The following is a 16823-nucleotide window of genomic DNA, read 5'->3' on the forward strand; positions in this document are numbered from 1 at the left end:
ATACTACTTAGAAAACATTGTAAAGCAATTACTGATTATTAAATAAACAGAAATAAAAGAGGTAAGAAAGTGTTTTCTTCTGTGTAATTACATAATAAGTGAAAAAAGCCAAGATCAACATAACAGGAAAAAAAAAAAACGAACTAAAATTTTAAAGTTTCATGAGCCAAGTACTACAGGAAAACAAAACAATGCGTCGAAGTTGTTCAGAGCTATACCTTCCATCGGTGAGTTATATATGATAGTTCACAGAAACTAATTATTTCATAGTTGTCAAAGAACTAAGAAACACCTAAAGAGAATGCAAATATCAGTTTAAGTCCATGTAAGTAAACCTTCAAAAATCCAAACGAAGTACTGTTTGCAAAGTACTGGTTTTGGAACATTACCATGTGTACGACTTTTGCCATGTTGAACTGCCTCAGTTACCTGCTTGTGTCATGAGAAAAATACTTACCTATTCCACAGAAGTTGTGAAGCATCATACTTGCCAAGTACTGTGAGATTCTTGATGAAAGAGTCCTATATAAAATTAAACACCCATACAACGAGGTTTTGGATCCTTCACCTGTTTTGCATTCTTTTTAGGAAAGCTTCTATCTAGCACAACACACCAGTCTAACGTGGAAGTTAGAACACATCACTCTGAGTCAAGCAGTACTGACAACAAATTTTCCAATTCTGACAGAAAATTCCTGTTTGAAAAAGGTGGAAGTAATGATTCCACCACAGCACTGCACAATTAAATACATCCAAAACACAGGAATTTTCTGCTGGATCCTTGTAGTGCTGTAGACAAGACAAACCCACTGAGTGTGGGACTTGCCCTGATCAAAGACACTACAAAGAAAGATGTTTTACTATCTGGAGATGGGGTTTAAACTACTGAAGAGGGCACCTGGAGACGTCTGCAGAGTGTGCGCAGTTCTTCACTATTTAGAGCATCGATCCTGCGGTGATACTCAGCCACTGACACTACCTGAATATGGAGACAGGAAGACAATAATTCCACTGACAGTTGAAGAAAAGTAAAAAGGTAAGAAAGAAAAAAGTGGAGGAGAGTAATGAAGGGAGAATGTGCAGTGACAACAAACAAACAAGAAATGCCAAAAAGATGTTTGTTTCTGCGAGGACAATGTGCATATAGGTGGTTTTAGACACAAGCAGACACATCAAAATTACAAATTAAACACTAATGGCACTAGCAGTCAGACATATCTCACTGCTCTAGGATGAATATATTAATAGAACTGATATATGAGCGTATGAAGTTACCAGTACCAGGACACTAAATCAGAAGTCAACCCGAGTTGCATGCCTTAATCCAAACTCTTCAGCCCAAAGTCCTCTCAAACACTCCTTACACACAGTTTAATGAATCTTGTGAAACTGGTTTGCTTTTCTGGATAAAGACTAGAAGCAAACCTCAGGCTTCTCAGTAGGTTCTGACTCTTCTATTTGTCAGTGAAGATACAGTAAACACAAAGCAACAGGACTAAAGTTTAATAATTCCCCGATACCACCCCAGAACATCTTTATAATCTGGACTCCCCATTCACCTCCAAAGCTTCAGAAGCTGCTTATCTGTCAACACATTCGCTCTAAATGGCACCTCCACTATGGCAGGAGGTGTACAGCCAGAAAGCCTTTAGTCAAAAAGCTCTAGAACATGCTGCTCTGGTGCGACAAGCTGGCTACAGGACTACAACAGTCACTTTGATGTAACTACAGCAAATAATGTGATTTTGAGAACTCAAAATCATCATTTTTATGAAAGCATCTTTAAACAGCTGGTGGAAAGATTAAATGGATGTCCCATGTAATAAGAGTGTATTAAAAACTTCTAGGGCCTACCACAGTGCAAAGAAGATAACCACAAGTCCAGCAGCTCCCCATCTACCTGCCCCTACTACAAGGAGTTTGGCCAGATACTCGCCACTGTCCTGAGTACAGAGCCCAGTCACCGCATGACTGGCTCTCCAGCAGCGATGGTTCACTCTACCCCATGCAACTGCAAAGCAAGGAAAAAGGAATATTTGTGACAGCCAGTTTTATTACTCCATAATCAGTAATTACTACCCCCTCAATTTATTTCCACCATTTTCTACTGTTCCCTTAAAAAAAAAAAAAAATATCAAGAAAATTGTTGGAAATTGTATTGGTTTGTGCATTCTCAGTGTCCAGTAGTTATATGCAAAGCTTTAACAGTATTCCACCCAAGCACGATAGTGTAGTTTTAGCCTTTTATTTGCAAAACCAGCTCATTGCAAATTACATTGCTCGCCTCAGCACCTTATGAATAATCCTGAAAAGCAATAATCCACAGACCCTCTGGCCTTGTTGCTTCTTTAAACTCAGCTCCTATTACATGAGAAACAGTACTTAGCTTAAAGTATGCCATAAACATGTGGTTGCTTAAGAAGACTCTTGAAAAAACAAACCAAAAACCTCATCATCCCTGACACCAATAATAGTTGCTATTTTACACACTGGAATGTTGACAATTTTATAAGCAATGCTATCTTGCCTTCAACCTATCAAACACACACTATCAACATCCTGCACTTTGGATCTGCTTATTGACACTTTTGCTCAGGGACCAAGATCTGACACACCTTTTCATATGCCATGGAGCTGCCAACATCCTCAGAAGAGTGTGCACAGGTTATTTTGATAAATTTCTTACCTGAAAGAAATGTCCAAGTATGTATGCAATAAAAGCTCTTTGGCAGCCTGAACCTGTTGCACACCACCACATTGCATCTTTACATCTGTTTTGCAAACAAAATCCTGCACAGTTGCAGACCATTGTTATGCAATGACAAACATCATAAATGGCATGTCATAGAATGTCGAACAGGAAAATTAAGGGCAAGGAATTCATCCTGTCAAAACCCATGTTTATTTTAAGGATACAGTCCATACTAAATTCTGTGAGTAATCCACAAGACAAACTGTCTCAAGGTTAGCCACTCATCACCAAACTAAGCTTTAAATAAGTACATTACAATACCTCCACAGTTCAGCTACACCTGACCTTCTATAAAATGCTTCTGGTTTGGGTCAGCATGCTTTATTTTTGCTTCACAATGGACAAGATTATGTATTTTGTGATTAAATGAACTACGGAATCCTGAAGTCATGTATCTGTATGCCTACTGGCATCTTCTACAAATTTATTCAGGAATTGATTGAGATGTACCTTGAAAACAGCTAGTATTTTGTCCCTGTAAGGCTTGAGAGTGCTGCTTTGAAATGTTAGTAGTATCATTAGTTACAAGTTTATTCTATTTTACAACCTGGTTTAATCCACAGAGTGCTTATGCCATTTCATCTCCCATCTACATTTCCTCACTTTCCTTCCTTGCAGTCATATTAATCCCCTATTGTATTTCACCAAGCTAAGTAAACCAGTGCCTTCCCTTCTCACCCCGCCATCAGCTGTCTGTTCTGATCATTCCAGGAGCTACCTTCTACCTCATTCCACTTTGAACTTTCATTCTTAAACACAGAACTTCATTAGCTTTTCACATGGTATTAGAAATAACTGGAAAACAAGGTCTTTTATTCCTGATATTCAGCATACTGGAGTGTGGTTTTCAGTACAGCATGTTTCTTTGTAATAAAATTATTTCATTTTGGGGCAGGTGGCAGTGGATGTCACTTATCTGTATTTCACCGAGGCTTTTGATTCTATCCTACAGTAGCCTTGCAATCAAATCAGTTATGTATCAAATGTGTGAAGAACAAGAAGTGGCTGGACCACTGGGCTCAAAGGGTGGATGTTACTGATGGTTAAGGCCTGGAACAGGCTTCCCAAGGAGGCTGCAGAATCTCTACCTTTAGAGACTTTCCAAGTTTGACTGAGCAAGGTCCTAATCCAACCTGGACAAGTTGTTGCATTTAAGTCCTTCAGGTACAGGACAAGGCTTTCCAAATCCCAATATAGTCCAATACTGAAATTGCCAAATCACCCAAAATTGTAGCAATCTAAGTATTCTGCCCAGGATTCAAGTGCAGGCCTACCTATATTGGCTTGTTACGTGCTTTATTTGCTCCACTCTCTTCACTACACCATATCAGCATCCTGTTCCCTTGATACCCAAAGCTACTTTTTCAGGATCAGAAAGTGTTCCTGAAGGACCCTCTGTTCTCTCTGTAGTTATTTTCTGCTTCAAAAAGAATGCAGGAAGACAGAACAGCAGCTAAACCTCTTATGGTTAACCTGGGAGCTGGTTAAAATAGACTGAAACAAATAATGTGTATAGCCAGGGGCTTAGTGTACTTCAGGGCAAAAATTATTCTGCTTAGGGACTTCGAACAGTCTACCACAGGACAAATCCAAGGGCTAATCAAGTTTGAAATGACATGGGATATAACCTTGGAGATCTAATACTAGCTGCTCTATTCATAATAGTAACATTGATGAGAAAACATGGGATGAGTCATGTAGCTCTTATAGCATTTACTGCCTTTCAGTTTGACCTTCCGCACCACATATATATGAACTATCCACTTAGCAGAACACACAACGGCTTTGATATTTAATGCAGTAAGTCAAATTGTGGGTTTGCATGCTGATGATTCAACCAATCAAGAGGTTTAGGATTTTCCTTTTGGAGAAACTCATGTTTCTAAACCTTGTTTTTCTGAAATTATGTCAGAGTATGCAATTCTATGCTGGCACATGCATTGCCCAACACAGAAACTGAAATTCCTAATATGGAACTTATTTGACCTTCAATAATACACATGAAAACACAGTTACAATTCTTTAAATGTCCATGAAGGGCAGTTTACAGGTGGTGACACATCAGCCCTGTCAGCCACTGGTCACATCAATCTGCTCTATGCAGCTGTAAACACCAGAACTGCTTGCAGCAATGAGGCAATTCTGCTGCCAGCTTAAGGAAGCCAAGAGTGACCAACACATCCCCCCAGTGCATGGTTGATAACAGGCTGGTGTAATTGTTGCCCTCAAGCCAACACCTAATTTTTCAGAGTTAACAAGTAGCTGAAACTCTCTCCTTAGAGAAAGGGAGTGTCTTATCAGAGCTGAACAGTGCTGCTGAAGGATAAGAACGGAGAAAGCATACTGGTATAAGTGGTTCTCTTCAACATATGGTATCTACACTCTCATGATTAACTGTGAACATGAAATTAAAAAAAAACACAACACACAACCAAATAACAACAACAACGAATATTAAGAAAGAGAATGGAAGCTGAACAATTTTACTTTCAATCTTAATACATCTGTGTAAAATCAGGTGAACTGCAAGCTTCACGAACATCATTTCTTGAGTCAAAGCTTCACCTCTAAAGTTACAGGATATATAATAGAAAAACAAATAACAACGTAAATTTATCAGGCCATCCACAAAGCTATTCCAAAAATATCAGTCCAACTTGAATTCATGAGTAGATGAGGAGGGTGAAGAAAGGATGAAACCCTTTATAAAGGCTGTAAATATCTTCCAATGAAAATAAAATGTGCATTTGTGAATTAAATGCTTTTATGAATATTTTAAGAGAAAACACTAACTTTACTTTCCAGACAAATTTAGTTCCTTCCCAAAACATTAGGTACTGCTTGAGAGAAAGCAGTACTGAAGAAGCAGTTGTCTTCATCACAAATACCAGTATTTGGGACATATTGATTACATTGCAATAATGCGTTACTTCATGGGGTGTATGACATCAGATGAACAGTTATATAGTATAATTCTGAAAAAAAAAAACCCACCCTAAGACTAATTTAATTTGATTCATTTTTAATGAGTGTAGCTGCAAAGATAACCATTTTATGTCTCGTGCATTTCAGCCAATTCAGGCCCTTGTCACTCTACTGGTGACAAGGAAGGGAAGGTCCAAGGGCAGAGGAGAGAGACTGGAGAATCACAGCAGCCCCTGCACTGGCTGGCACTGCAATTTTTGTCTCTTTTGATACCTTTAAAACTGGCTGTTTCAGAACTGTTCTGCACACCAAGGTGTCTCCCAGAGCAGGGGCAGAAGAGCTGGGCACATTACACAACAGCAGCATTCTCCGGGTGATCAGTGCTGCCCTCGCAGCTTTGCAGGAAGAACTGCAAGTATCTGCCTCAAAGTGCTCTAAACCCACAGCAACTGTATCAAGCCACAATTAACATATAGTGCAGATAATTTACAGTATCTGCAATAACCAGAATTAATAAATGAACTTGAGAAAAAAAAGCAACTTGAGAAAAAAACCACAGTGTTACACCAAGTCTGGAACCCCTTATAACAAGCTGTTTTTTTCAAGATGAGAAATCACTAATTTGAGAGACATTATAATGCCAGCAAGAGAGCTAAATTTAACATGGGCGAACATGAAACCTAGTTTAGGATGTTTGTGCAAAAAACATAAGAATCGGAGTTATGAAAATTACTTTTTTAAAGAGGCAGGTCAGGCAACTTGACTCATCACAAGAATAAAAGATCTGTAGCAGCATTACCAGTAAAACCCAGCTGTCTAGGCCCAGTTGATTTACCATACAAAATAACTTCAGGAAGTTTCAGCACTATCAAGCAGAGAAACTTGAGGTTCAGTTGCCGAAACCACAGCACCTGGTGCCTGAGCTCAAGCTGCCACCCCAGGAGGAGGCAGGCTGAACAGGTCACAGCTCCGTCCTGACACCGCCAGGCAGAGATCCTCTCTGCTATGACAAAGCCCTACACATGCTTAGAAGTAGGTAACTGAATGAAAGCTCAGTATGGAAATACTTGTCTCTTTTTCATCAGAAATAGGATCAACTAAGGGTAAACTTCAGATTGCACAGACCATTAAAAACAAAGAGAAAATACAAGCCTCTACTACTCAATTGTTTTCTTTCAACTTACAATCAGCCTTTTCAAGTGTTCATCTGCTACTGTACTTTGCATTTGTAGCAAGGCCCAATATTTCACAATAATTAAAAATGTAGACAATGTAACACCTAATAGTTGAATGGAAGATATCGTCAAGGTATGATGCATGAACCCCCTAATTATCTAGGACAGTTGGTACAGCAAATATCTTTTCAACAAGGAAAGGTTCTAGGCTTAGTGATCACTGTAAGAAAGTACTGGTTTACACTCTGCTTTTTTATTTTTATTTAAACTCGGATCATCAGTTCACTCCTTATTACTTCAAAACAAAACCTGGTATGTAAAAGTGACTTTAAAAAATTTTTGTAGTTGTATTATTGGATTGATGCAACCTTGCAGTTCTGACAGGGATGAAGTACTAAACTCTCATCTTTCACACGTAAGGCCCTATTGTATCTGCGTAACAGCCAAATAACTACAGCCATGAGCTTACTAACTACAGTTTACCAGTAAATCAAGAACCTCAAAAATTGTGCAAGTCTCAAATCATTCAAGCTATTAAAATCAACATCAATTTAATTCCCTTTGCCTACTATCTTAAGAACATAAAAGCCAAAGATAAGTTTCCATCGGTTTTGTCCCCTTTGGCTATGCTGCTTTGCTGAGCCTTGATAGGCATCTGGGGCAGGACAATCATTCCTAAAGAAGGCAATCCACCTTTTGTTCTCCCATTGTCTGATGTCTTTTGTCTAAAGTGCTTTGACAGAAAGAATGGTTGCCTGAATTTTTGACATTCCAGAAACTTATTGGCATCTCTTTTGTTGCAGTACAATAAAGAGACAGAGTAAATACTAAACAGATTTACTAAAAGAGTGGGAAGCCAACACTACTGGGTTTTTGAAGAGGAGCATAATGCTTTGGTAAGTCACCAAAGTTTTGATCTGTTACCCTGACGAAGTATCAAACCACTATAATGCTCAGCCCAAATTTACTCTTATCACTGTGAAAATAACAAAGGCCTTCCAAGCAAAATCATCCAGGGTGATTTAGTTGCTTCAAGCAAGCATTCTTGTTTTATTATATCATCCAGCAACTATGTTAATTTCATGTCAGCTGGGTTTTCATGCAAATTTCAGAACACCACTAACGAAACATTTAGTCAAAGACCTGTACTTCGTATATGCTGCCAGTCTCTTTGATATGATTCCCACTTTGTCTTGCACAACACAAAAGTAATGGTTCCAACAGCACTTTCCTCTTTTCTGTATGGTTACACTTGCACATCAACTTTATGGTCATTCAATGAAGGAAAAAAACCTTCAAGAACAGAACATGTCTTGTCAACATAGAAACAAGTTAAAATTATTCCCATCTGTAGATACTTACACACCCCTTTTTCTGATTTGTTTTATTCATTAAAAAAGCCCTGTTCTCTACTTGTCTCACATAAAAGAAAGTCCTCATACACTTTTCTTCAGTTGAAATTCTCCTTATGAGTTGATGACTATTGCTTTCAGCAGCATAGTTGGACTGGCTAAAATAAAGTGTTGGTCCTAAGGGAAATAGTTATAACAAGAGATAAGAGTACTTTCTAAATTAACTGGGCAAGATACATATATATATATATATACCAAGAATTGTTTTTTTTTTTATATATATATATATATATATATATATATATAAATATATATATATATAAATATATATATATATATATAAAACAATTCTTGGTAAACCTCAGATACCTTTTACACTGCTACAGGGTATGCTCAAATTACAGTTGAGTTAATTTAGGAATTACATCTCCATTCCACAATTCATTGCCAGAGAGAAAAATTAAGAGCCTATTATTTCAAAAACATTTTTAGTTATAAACACACATTTACAAAAACAGTTGTTGCCATATAACACTTCGATATCCTGCAAGTAACCTGGCTACAAATAAAGATCAGAACAAAAACCAGAGTCAATAGCACCTCCAAAAGAATATGCACCAAAACCCAGAGACCTGTAACTCTTAAAAAGGCAGTAAAAAGCCTGTCACAGGCAGAGTCTGAATGAAAAACATCTTCCAAATCTACCAGCTGGTAAAAGCAGAACAACCAACATTGTCAAGATCACTTCCTCCCTATCCACAAGATGTTACCGTTCTGCAAGTCTCAGTGAGAACCATTTCCTTATATACTACTACAAATTTAGGTATTTTTGGGGAAAACACTGAAAAAAAACCCCACTACAGTTACCTTCATATATATAATAAACTAAAAACAGTGGTATTTGTCCCCTCTTCGTTATAAATGTGAGAGTGGGAATACAGCATACTCATGTCCAACAATTTAGAAGTAATATCAGACCTTCGTATAGTTTAAAGACTTCTGAGAAGGCATAATGGTAGCTTAGGAGATTTACATTTTTCTAATTAAATGCCAGTGCAAGCTACTGTATATGGCATTTAGCTATAAATCACATCTTGTTGAAAAAATGCATTGTTCCAAAGCAAAAAAATAACACCCACCCTAAAACTGCTGAACCTCCTAATGCTCAAAGTAGTTTGTTATCTAACGCCACTGGCATTTCAGCCATTAGGTTATGCACCCAGAAGTAAGGAAAATTTGCAATTTCGCATCCTGTTTACACATCCAAAATTTAAACTTCCAGAAACCGCCTCTGCACCGTAACATCACACGAATGCAATAACAGAAATGAATATGCTACACTGACAATTACCAGAGCGTATTTATGATTAACTGGCTGGTGCTTTCTTCCCTTCTTCCCATAGAGACGAGACATTTCCCTTCTAAAAATAAAATGAGACTATAAAAAGAAAACAAAAAATATCACTCAAGGCTGTCTGAAAGCATTCTCTGTACCTGCTGTCAGTTCCAGGGACAGGCAGAGCCCCACGACAGTGACAGGATAGTTTGCTGGATGCAGACATTTGACTGACACGGCCGGGAACAAATGAACGCGTGTACAGGAGGGGGATGTATCGCAAATGATGACGGTACAGGAGGAGAAACGTTTCCTGTATTCAAGTGCGGTTGCAGAGCACTAGATTGTTGAAAAGGCTAAAATATTTAAAGACACAGAACTTAATTTTTCTTACACAACAAATTAGAAAAAAAAAAAAACCCACACAAAAGAAAACACAAAACCCAAAACCAAAACCCACAAGACCAAGGAATGTTTGCAATATTCTTTATATTCTTTTACACTAGAATTGTTTATAAACAAGTTCTAACAGTAACAAATACGTACTCAATATTGAAATAGTTTGTCTTATAATGACAAGTGTGTATACAAACCCTGTCAATTACTTTTACAGTCCAGAAGTGGTTAAAAAAAAAAGTGGTCAGTAAAGTTTAGAAGGTTGTGTGTTGCTTGTTTGGTTGTGGGGTGCTTTTGTGTGTGTGTGCGTTTTGTTTTTTAAAAATGTTTTAAAGCATTCAGTAACTGTTAACATTGTAGCATCTTCAGTTTTGTTCGCTCAAAGAAGAAAATTAATCCTTTTGTCTACAAGCTAAAGTTGCTGTATGGGTTAAATACTAGTCCCAGCAATGAAGTATTTTTGGAATCATGATTACTTTTTTATTTTCTCTTAAGGAAGGATGTTTATTTTAACAGCCGTGTACAACAGTAACAGGCACAGTAACCCCTTGAGAATTTCCCTGTAGTAGCACTTGCAGGCTCCCCCCGCACTGCCCTTCCTCCAAAAACCCCAGTGCTGGAGCGCTGGGTCCAAGTGCTAAGTGGGGCTGCGCAGCAGCACAACAACATTCCAACATGCTGCAGTGTGACCTAAAAGCCACGAAAACCAGCCCCAGAACTTGTATTTAACTCTGCTGCAGACTGTGCACTGGAACGCCCTACCTTGCACTAGTATCTAACTCAAAGTAATTCAGATGGATAAAATGTTTCTCTTTTCAGTAAAAGCTTTCTCTGGAGCTGGTAACTACAAAAATATGTTTGTTCCAACTTATAGTATAAAAACTACCTAGGTGCCAAGTAAGAACATTTTTATCGTTAGTACATTGAAAGCTGGGATTTAGGAAACTCAAATATGCAACAGTACACTAGATAGTCAAATGGTGTAAGATACAAACAATAAACTGTATGCCCATTTATTTGATTTTTTTATAAGCAAGCTAATACTGAAGTAAAACAAGACCAAAAAAATAGACAGCCTTAAAACTGTTTAAAATGAGACAATTACAACCAATATAACAACAAAAAACCCAAATAAACCACAAAAAAACCCATCCAAAACACCACCACCACCACACACACACAAAACCTAAAACCACACCAAAAACCAAGCTATAACCTTCCCTCCACCCACCTCCCCAAGTCTGGCACATTTTAAAAGGAATGGAGAGTATGCAAAAAACCTATGTAAGGAACATTTAACGAAGAACTGCTGTTTTTACATAACTGAGGACCTGGCACCTGACCCCAGCGGGGGAAGGACCAAGAGACATTGGACTATGAATTCTTAATGTAATACACAGTTTATTCCCCGAATACAGACTGACACCTGTATACATACTGATACCTGTATTTACGAACTCATTTAGAGGGGAAGGACTGAGAGACATCAGACTATGAATTCTTAATGTAATACACAGTCTCTTCCCGGAATATGTACTGACACCTGTATAGATAAGTTAATTTAGGGGGAAGTGTAGCCAAAGTACCAGGAATCCATATCTTAAATAGACTGATAAGGGGAAGAGTATTGTGTGCATCTGTAAACCCTGCAATACCCAACCAATGGGGAACAGGGGAGTGAAACTGCGGCTGGGATTTTGGGCAGATATAAGCAGAAGCTTCTTGCCCTATTAGGTGTGCCTGCCTTTAGGTAGAACACCCAGTCTTGCAAAATCGTTATTAAAATATGCTTTGCCAAGAGATCCTGCCTGGGCCTATTATATTTGCAAAAGAATTGTTTCCTACAACTATTTCAAACCATCTCTGGACATGCAACTTCTAAGCCGAAAAGCAAAACATAGCCACACAAGTAACTCCCCCACAGCCTACTTTAGCAGCCTTTTCTTCTTTCCTCCATTTCCCCCCCACAGAAAAAAAAAAAAACAAAAAACAAATTCCTTCCTAACACGAGCAACCACACTGTTTCTCCAAAAGTGGGAGAGGAAGAAAAGAACCTGAGTCACGACACATTTACAACTTGGATGTTTCTACCTTCTCTCTATATAAACTGGCTCCTCCCACAGCTCCTCATAAGGATTTTAAAGAGAGAAATAAACTTCTTGGTTAGGAGAGCCTACACAGCATCATCAAACAGTGCGGTCCTAAAAGTGGCAAACCTCCCCCTCCCACCCCAAACAGTGTTTTTGCAAAACTGGTGTAAGGTCCATTTCTGTCAAGCAGAGAAAGCAGCCCACACAAGAAGCTTGACCCCAGGAGCATCCCCTAATTAAAGACAAAAAAATAAACTGCTCTTTTACTCTTTTGTGCATTTGTGGGTTATATTAGCAATTTGTTAATTTGAATCAGAACCTCATATCTTGTTGCTAATTAATATATGCCTTGCCATGAAAGTTCTTAATTAAAAAGATTCTAGAGAGGAGTCATCGGCTCAGACACGGCATCCGTGCAGAACAGCACCACACACTTGAAAGCATCCACCTATTTGCTACCTAGACAACAGAGCAAAACAAAACATATCTAATTACACTGAATTGTCATCTTGTTATCATCATTGTTAGTTTGTAACCAGGCTAAACATCGCCACACAATCAATGTTCAAGGCAGAAGCACATAGTCCTTTCAACAACTGTTATTCACAATTTTTTTTTCCTAATTAACTGATCTGTCTTAAAAGATATTAAAAATAAAAAAATAAAATATTAAAAAGCAGAAAAAAAGAATGACAACAAATACAGGTACAACTTATTTATGTCTTATTTTGACTCCAAATCAATTTGCCATACCAGATTTAAGTTCTCAGCTGACAAAATCTCATAACCTGGAAACAGGACAGCAAGTTTGATAGTTCTCTGTCAACTGGTGTAGCAAAGACTGGATGCTGGGTGTGAAAGAACATGTTTGCAGTTTGATTAAATGGCATTATTCTGTTTCACCTGGTAGCTAACACAATGTCCTGATTCCACAGCAACAGAAAAGTTGTGATGTTGAATTCCACAATCCCTATATTTAATATGTTGTTTGATCAATATTATATTAGTAAAAAGTAATTTATTTCCCCTGCTCCTTCCTTCTCACTCAGTTTATTTAGATCTCGCTGTTGATTCCATATGAAGCAGCTGTGTTAATGACCAGGTTTTGTGATCAAAAAAACCCACAAAAGCTGTCCACTGAAAATAAGTGTCCCCAAGAACCTCCTGAGAAGAATGTATGAGGCATATGTATAAAATGATTGTTCCCAGAATTTAATAACTCTAATTCCAGAAGCAGCCCTGAGAAATTGAGAAAAACACATAAATCACAGGAACCAGATTGTATAACTTGGAGTGCCTCAGTGCAATTCTTAAGTCATTTGCATTTTTGACTGACGAGAAGGAAGCTTTTTATGCTGTCGTACTGGTTTGCCTGGGAACAAACAAATCAATAAGCAATGACATTAGTTTCATCTTCAATAGCCTATTTACTTGTTAGGATGTATTTTTAAAGAGATGAGATTGCTGTTTAATTACATCTAAGAGGCATGCCTCACAGATTGCAATAAAATCCCATCACCAAGGAGTCAAAAAAACCTCTGAAAGTTGCCTCAAGTAGTGTTTAAAATAGTAGAGTTTCAATACACATTAGTACAGTATGACAGAAAATAACTCTAGAATTATAAACTCTGGTATTGTCTCATATTTTTAAATTTAGAACAGCATTTTACAAGCTCTGGTAAGAGTTGTACATTCCTTATGTTTACTCCTTATATTTTAGTTTTAGGATATAAGTTGCCAAGAACTTCAACATTAGGAAGACACCTAATTTAGATGCTCAGGCCACCTGAATTGTCATCTTTGCAAGAAATTCCACTAGGTGAAAGGCAGTTTCTTATTTTGATGATATAAGGTATACCACTCAGTCTTCTAGAATAATTGGATCATTGTAAAAATTGTTGCAGGTGAAGCTAACATGGGATTACAGTTAACTGAGGTTTGATCCCTTCCCTCTTTCCCACTACAAGAAAAGCACTGAACAGTACAAAGGCAGCTCCTGTGGCAGCCACTACAACATGGACTGGCACAGCTTCTTACTTGGCTGACAATGTTTCCGTAAGAAAGGAAGTCTAATTTCAGAAGTCATCCTTTGTTTCCTTTCAACAGCTTAGGGGAAGGGGGCGGGGGGGAGAAGAGCACAGCATTTTTCCATCCACAAAATTTTCCTCGGGATTTTCCAAGGTACCCTGAAAGCCATTAAGAGTCTCAAAAGCATAAGCTTTTTAGTTGGATGATTCTGCTTCGACTCCTAGCAGAGGGACTGCCCCAGTTCTCTCTACTAGATAACATGAAATAACCATCAATTACAATTCCACATTCATTATTTCAACTACAGGACAGTTTCAAGTAGTGAAAACATCAGAATTTTCACTTAAAAGTTATGAATACATTTGAAATAGATTAAGTAGAGAAAATAAATAGAGCAGAGCAAGAAATACTCCATGCATGAAGTTGAGCCAGTGCACAATATTTGCACAAGCTAATTGCAAAAGCAAGAATGGAAGTTACCAGTATCTACAAAGGGCATTGTCTTGTGTTAATGGGCACCAGAGGCTGTTCCTTCAATCACAAAAATTAATTTAACAGAAACATTTTTAACTATTGCACATGACTGCTGAAATTCAAGAGATTCTCACCCTTCAGTACAAGAGCAAAGTCTACTAAGCGTGCCTGGTAATATACAGCAACACATGCACAGTGACACATCCCATTTCTTAAAAAACAACACATGACGTAAAAACCAAACAATGATCTAGCTTGCATATCCAATATACTAACATAAAGAGATCACCTTTCAATAAACATATCAGAAAAATATTCTCATTTGGGGACTGTTAATGTGATGCATCTCTACACATTGTGTGCCGTGTTTCATTCAAGAAACCTGCAACTCCCAGGCTTCCCCTCTCTCTGCTGATGCGGTATCATCCAGCTTGTTGTACAGCATTATGCTCATACCACTGCGTACGACAACAAGCAGCTGTTTCACCAGCATCCGAGCACCGAGGTGCAGAGAATGGAAGGAAACATATAGAAAAAACACTATTAAGAATACAAAAACTTAATACTGAAACTGAAATCCCTGGTTTAATACAGAAACTACAGTCCAGATCTAATAAAGAACTTGAGCACCTATGTCCAGTACACCAATCTTGAAAATCCTTCTTCAGTTGTTACCTGGACCAGGAGACATCATCACTGTTTTGCTCCTCATGTTTTTACAAACAGAATTTCTAGACACTCCAGAAGTAATTTTTTTCTAATGTTAAAATGTTTAGTGTCTAACTCAAATACCATTTCAGGAAAACAAAATGTCATTTGCAACTAATGGCTTGATCTTGTAAACAGTTTTGAACCATGTCTAAAGTTCCAACTAAAATTCATTTTGACAAGTGGGTTACTACAGAGTACTGCTTTCCAGAAGTGTTGTATCCATAGTATCTACAGAAATTTTATACGCAAAACCAAAGGTAATGATTATGAAACCCAAGTTCAGCACATGATCCAGTGAATCTGGGAAAAATTGTTTGCAAATATCTACCAACTCACGGCTCATTTTGAAAGTTAACTTCTAGACAGCTTTCAATCAAACTGATTTTCTGTATTTTCCAAATAATTGAAATGATAATGGAACAATAAAACAGGTTAGCTTCAAACTACTTTAGACCAGCTTGCAGGTCCCAAGACAAGAGATTTCCTGTTTTCAAATATCTTGTGGATGAGTATTTAGTTTCATGTGGAACTGAAGTATGACTCAATACTGAATAAGAGCAATAAATAAGATCAAATAACAAGGGGAGGTAGGGGGGAAGGAAAAATCAGCACTTTAAATGATTAAGAATTATTATAGCACAGAGCAATTCTTCTGTCTCCATAACAGGTTGAAATAGGAACTTATTTCCTTAACTGATTTCTTCAGAAGTACCCAAGATGAAATGTCTTTAATGCCCCTGAAATATTTAGCTGTGGCCATACTAATTATATTTTTTTGCATCAGTACTTTGTCTGATGACCTGAGACCTGATCCACCAGCATAAATCCTGTATTTCCAATATTGTGTGGTGACAAAAACACGTAACAGGTGTGGTAACTCACATCGATATTGTTTTCCCACTCCCTATCAGAAAAGTTAACTACAAACAGAACAGATCAAGTTGATATTCTTCAATGAATATCATTAACTTCGAGAATTAGCTTCTCAGACCAACAGATGAAATATTAAATAAGCAAATTAAGGTATTGTGATCTCGGTAATTTATTTTCCTTCTCTCCCTTCCGGCCCCAAGAGACCAACTAGTCCTTTAGTTAGATACAAATAGAAGGTACAAAAATGTTACATAAAACTCACACAGGAAAGCACAAATAATTTCATTTCTCCTTTATGCACTAGTGTTTCTTATGCAAACAGTAATTTCCAAAGTTGTTAGAGCCCAGCAATTTCCTTTGTATGTAGCATTATTAAAACTGAAAAAATCTTGCTTAGGAAATTAGTTTCAGTTGTCCTCCCTCCCCAGATATGATAAACTGAACCTCTCAAGATTTTAATGGATTATTTACATGCACATGCCAACTTCTACAGAAAAATATTTGCACTTATCAGCACATGTTAAGTGTATGCAAGTTCAGTGGAAAGCTGATTTACCTCATTTCACTCTATACTAGTTCCCTGATATTGTTAATGATATTTTACATTAGTACTTGTTTTCCCTGTCTTTTTCCTCCAATGATAAACTTCAAAATGCAACCTGCCACTTTGTATCACAACAGCAGTAGAAACAAGCCCAAAGTGTTAACAGT

At 37.6% G+C, this 16823-nt stretch overlaps 1 protein-coding gene across 7 annotated transcripts in view; it reads right to left on the reverse strand.

Annotated features, from left to right (window-relative positions):
• The window catches only part of OXR1 (oxidation resistance 1), an 88898-nt gene that overhangs the window by 16096 nt on the left and 55979 nt on the right, over positions 1-16823 (reverse strand). For 4 of the 7 annotated variants that reach the window (XM_082046340.1, XM_082046341.1, XM_082046342.1 and 1 more), the window contains one exon: positions 899-979. The exons of 1 other annotated variant lie outside the window; for it this stretch is intronic. In XM_082046340.1, the coding sequence (XP_081902466.1) occupies positions 899-979 (81 nt within the window). Of the gene's footprint in view, positions 1-898; positions 980-9555; positions 9691-16823 lie in introns of those variants that run through there. 2 more of the 7 variants (XM_082046343.1, XM_082046344.1) reach the window with 2 other exon arrangements.

The sequence above is a fragment of the Streptopelia decaocto genome, assembly GCF_964273445.1.
Source record: "Streptopelia decaocto genome assembly, chromosome: 2".
Lineage (NCBI taxonomy): Eukaryota > Metazoa > Chordata > Aves > Columbiformes > Columbidae > Streptopelia > Streptopelia decaocto.